A 4,493-nucleotide genomic window follows, 5' to 3' on the forward strand; every position below is an offset into this window, starting at 1 on the left:
CACACATACAGACATACGCACATACAGACATACAGACACACATACACACATACACACAAGGACAAAGTCGGCTTTATTAATGTAGATTTTACTATTTTTACCTTTTTCTGTATCACTTATAAAACTGTGTTGGTTTAAAAAATGTCAGTGTCACACGTTCATGGTAGAAATTGATTTGAGAGTGAAGTCAAATAATTGCTCAGCCTTCACATCATACATTAGAAAGTTTGTATTCTAGGTAGAACTTGGATTGGCAGAGGTCAAAGTTCCGTCAGAGAGATGAGTTTTAAAAAAGCTTGGCAACTTCGACGTGGCACAAGCATTTAGAAGCCTACCTTTGCATTTACAGCATGAAGAGCAGCTCTTCCGGGGCTTGGTTTCTCCAGATTTTACAATGTTGCTTCCTTTGATTGGAATGTTAACAATGACCTCTTCATTAGATGCTTTTTCAGAGCTATCAGGGTTATTAGGCTTGGTTATGTAATAGACATTCATGCCGTCTGTCACAAGAGTTCCTTCTAGAACCATAGAAAAAGTGCGTTATTAATCTGAACACTTGTGTACACCTATTTGTTGAAACAAGTAGGAATTTGCAAGTGTGCAAGGTTACTGTAACAAATCTAATATTAGTCATAGAGTTTGACTGCCCTAAATGATTGTCTAAAGCCAGCTAATAAAACAAAGATGAGCTTGCTTGAATGGCGATTTGAATAGACCGTTGCTGACATTAAAGTGAAAGTAAACGCATAATGTTAACGTTTTATATGATTGGTAATGCATGATACTATGTTAATTGAACGAGAAAACAAAATTTTAGCAGATATTTCTACTAGTTTAGCAAGTTCAAAGTTGAAAATATATTTTGGTGCACTTACGTCAAACAGTTCTTAACAAACTAGAGGCAGACAATTGCAGAAAAATTGTCCTTTGCGGTGTAGGCAAAGGATACTTCTGTTGGAATGACAAATTCTATTGAATTGTGAACTAACGTTCAACTTGCTATAAATTATCAACACAACAGAGAAGATAATCGCATTGAACTGGACTCCATACATGTACAGTGCTGATCAACAATTCTAATAGTGAAATGGAAAACCTTTTAGTAAATTTTCTGGGTAAATGTTTTTAGGGAAACTGGGAAAATTGGATGACTGACAAAAAAAGTATATGCAAGCTGTTTCTTCCTAGTTTGCCTCCGCAAAAGTCCCGCCATGTTCTCAATACCATATATAGTAGCAGAATCTATTCTTGATTTTATACACTAAATTGGAAAGTTATGATGCAGTCTGATAAGTAATGGGAAATCATTTGGGAGGTGCAGTTCAACTTTGGTTACCAAATGTGTCAGATATGTGTGTCGTGTTTGCTGAAATACTGAGTGTATCAATTCAGATACACTCAGTATTTCAGATTATCTCAGTATTATTATCAATATTCTTTAGATTTTGTGCAATGTATTACTGTTTTTATTAAAACAAAATACAAAATATATTTCCACACTTTTACTTTACACAAAATTCTAAAAAAGCATGGATGGGGTAAAAGCTGTTACAGATACAGCAGTACAGTATATCCCTCAACCTAGTCCAGTCTGCTAATATATTTTTGAAGAGATTTCATTGTATTTCACATATTACCCGCTCTCTTATTACCACATGTGCATACAGTTTATGGTGTTAAATTATAAAAAATGTTTTAAAAAAGTTGTTTTTTACATTTGGAATGAATTAAAATTATTTACATCAATAAAAATGGGAAACATAGTAAAAGAAGCTGGTGTACGAGTTGTTACTGGTGCATCACTACATCGCAGTACATTCCCTAGCCTACTCAATTCAGAAAATATTTATGAGAAATTTAGCGCATTTTATACATTATTGCCTGCTCCTTCAAACACAATTTATGCTTAAAAGTCATTTTTTATCTTTTTTTAGGTAAATTTGTTTATATTAGTTGTAATTGGAAACTCGTGACATCGTTACATAATTTAAACATTTCACATTACCTTCTGAAATTGCCAAGAATTAAAAAAGTAACTTTTACTCTGAGCCACCAGCCAAACAATACCATAGCCTCAGCTTCTTAAAAAACCCAACCTGGAATATTGAGAGACTTTCTTTCTAACTTCTCTATCATGGTTTCTTGTCTGTCATCATCTTCATCATCACATGATTGCTTTCTGGAGAGCGGGTATTTTGAAGTCATCTGATCATGTCCCATAAAGATATGTTTACAGTGTGACTAATTATGATCAAAAATGAAACTTTTATATCATTTTCAAAATTATTGATATAGCATGCTTTTAGCTATAGTAAATACATATCTGATGGCTATATTACAAACAAGTAGAAAAACATGTGCTACGCATTGTTCAAAGAACTATAATTTGGTTTAGCAAGTATTTTTAAGCACTTATACACAGCTGTAAGTATTTTTAAATGAGTACATTTGCATGTAAGTATCTAGACATACTTACACAAAGCTGTGAGTAATTGAAAATACTTACAGCTGCATTGAAAGTCTACAATATTTTGCACTAACATGTAAGAAACTGGCAATAGTATGTATCAATGAGTTTCTCTCTTTTTGTATGCAGCTGATGTGCAAGGCAGTGAACCTGTAGAGGCCTGACTGTACAGAATTACTCAAGACATACCTTCGTGCTCAAGGTTACAAATGAAAGCTCAATGCATACTCAAGGTTATACAAGTGAAAACTTGATGCCCACAATACCTTTCTTAGAGCATTGTCTCGCCTGCTACTGCAATGTTGAGGAGAGGGCGGAACAAGAATCTCAGTGTCGTAGTATTGGGTGCCCTGACTCTGCACTTGCCCTATTTCATCTTGAGGGCTGTCCTCTGTTTCATAGCTAGACAGCACTCTATCAGACTGAAAATGGAAACTTAGCTATAGACTTGGAAATGACTATTTTGTTTCAGGTGACCTGTCTTAATGAGTCGTGAGGGTTTTAAAAATGAACACCTGTTGAAAATTAACATGCCTGTTTTGCTTGAATCGGACATAAAAAGACAATGAATACTAAATGTGTGTCACAAAAATAATTTTTTGATTGGATCAACACGAATTTTGAGGCCCTGTCTTTGGAGTTGTCTATTTTCCAACTTATGACGGCTAATAACTCTTAAATGGTTTTTGATTCATGCCTGATCATTATTTGCAAACTGTAAAGCCAAATTCTCTACTAGCCACAACGTAACAACTACAGAAAACACAAATTTACTGTTACCTCTTATATTGACCTGTAATGAAAAATAAAAACTTTGTTTTGCCTTGAAGGATGATCACGTCATGTAAATTTCTTTGGTTTTGATGCCTTGGAAGATTGGGAATAAACTGGTTTGAGATACTAACCAACATTCTTGAGGGCTGCCGAGATGTCTGAGATCTTGATGAGAGCTTTGAAGCGTCTTCACGGAATTGCGAAACCTGAGGATGAAGAACTTGTTGAGATGGCTCTATTGTGACCGTTCGAGAGACCTGAGGCTGGAGAGCCTGTTGAGATGGCTCTATTGTGACGCTTCGAGAGACCTGAGGCTGGAGAACTTGTTGAGATGGTTCTATTGTACCAGTACGAGACATCTGAGGCTGTAGAACGTGTTGAGATGGCTCTATTGTACCAGTATGGGACATCTGAGGCTGGAGAACTTGTGGAGATGGCTCTATTGTGACAGCTCGGGAGGCCTGAGACTGGAATACTTGCTGAGATGGCTGCATAGAGGATGCACCCAAAACCCGAGATGGGACATTGAACAACTGATGAACTGCAGAGTGTTGAGGAGTGAGATATAGTTGGTTTGGTGCCAGCATCACAGACGGTAAAGGGGAAAGATCTTCCTGGTTGGTGGTGAGCTGAACATTTTGATTGACCTTCGACTGCAATATCTGCTGCTCCACAAACGCTGAGTCTAGCGAAGCGTATGCCGACAGTTTTTCATAAGGAGAGCTTTGATGAGAAATTGTAGGAGTTGAAATTGTTTGCTCAGTGGGCTGTGGTGTTTCATGGCTTGAAGATCTCGGCATTTTTTGACGAGATGGAACAAATGGCATCGGGTAAGCGTAGGTCGGTTGGTGCAAAGACTCACGCGCACCATCCCCAGCGACGCACTTCAATGCATAGTTGTTATAGGCTGTCCCATTCAGTGAAACTTGGTCTGTGCGGCACATAATAATATATAATATTATTAATAATAGCGATAATATAATGAAAACACTAAGGAAAACAAGAACTTCAGTAATACCAATGAGGGGAATGAAATTAAAGCGAGTTGTGTGCCAAATAAATTGGACCCCATTTTTTCGTTGAACAAATTTCTCAAACTTTCATACTTTGTTTTTTCTATCTTTGTCACTAGTAAACAAACATAAATTATACATCACTAGATTTAAAATCTCATCAAGATTAAGAATCTCTCATAAAATAATCTGTAGGATGCATCCAAATCTGATTAGATGCAGTTTCTTGAATCATTGTA

The 4,493-nt window shown here is 36.4% G+C and overlaps 1 protein-coding gene across 1 annotated transcript; it reads right to left on the reverse strand.

The window, feature by feature from the left end:
- Window positions 1-234: 234 nt before the first annotated feature.
- Window positions 235-4,185, reverse strand: LOC137397534 (bromodomain-containing protein DDB_G0280777-like). Its single transcript, XM_068083825.1, has 4 exons — window positions 3,373-4,185; window positions 2,734-2,889; window positions 2,097-2,205; window positions 235-518 (listed from the first exon to the last, which is right to left on the reverse strand). The coding sequence occupies exons 1-4, from the start codon at window positions 4,183-4,185 to the stop codon at window positions 235-237; spliced, it is 1,362 nt and encodes a 453-aa protein (XP_067939926.1).
- Between the last annotated feature and the right edge of the window lie 308 nt (window positions 4,186-4,493).

Source organism: Watersipora subatra, chromosome 5, assembly GCF_963576615.1.
Source record: "Watersipora subatra chromosome 5, tzWatSuba1.1, whole genome shotgun sequence".
Lineage (NCBI taxonomy): Eukaryota > Metazoa > Bryozoa > Gymnolaemata > Cheilostomatida > Watersiporidae > Watersipora > Watersipora subatra.

Excerpts from the sequence above, each read along its gene's own strand:
- LOC137397534 (XM_068083825.1), bottom strand. The coding sequence starts at position 4,185 with ATGTGCCGCACAGACCAAGTTTCACTGAATGGGACAGCCTATAACAAC. Across the intron at positions 2,890-3,372 it reads GGCAGCCCTCAAGAATGTTG|TCTGATAGAGTGCTGTCTAG; the intron begins GTTAGTATCTCA and ends TTCCATTTTCAG. Across the intron at positions 2,206-2,733 it reads GAGACAATGCTCTAAGAAAG|ATGACTTCAAAATACCCGCT; the intron begins GTATTGTGGGCA and ends GGACATGATCAG.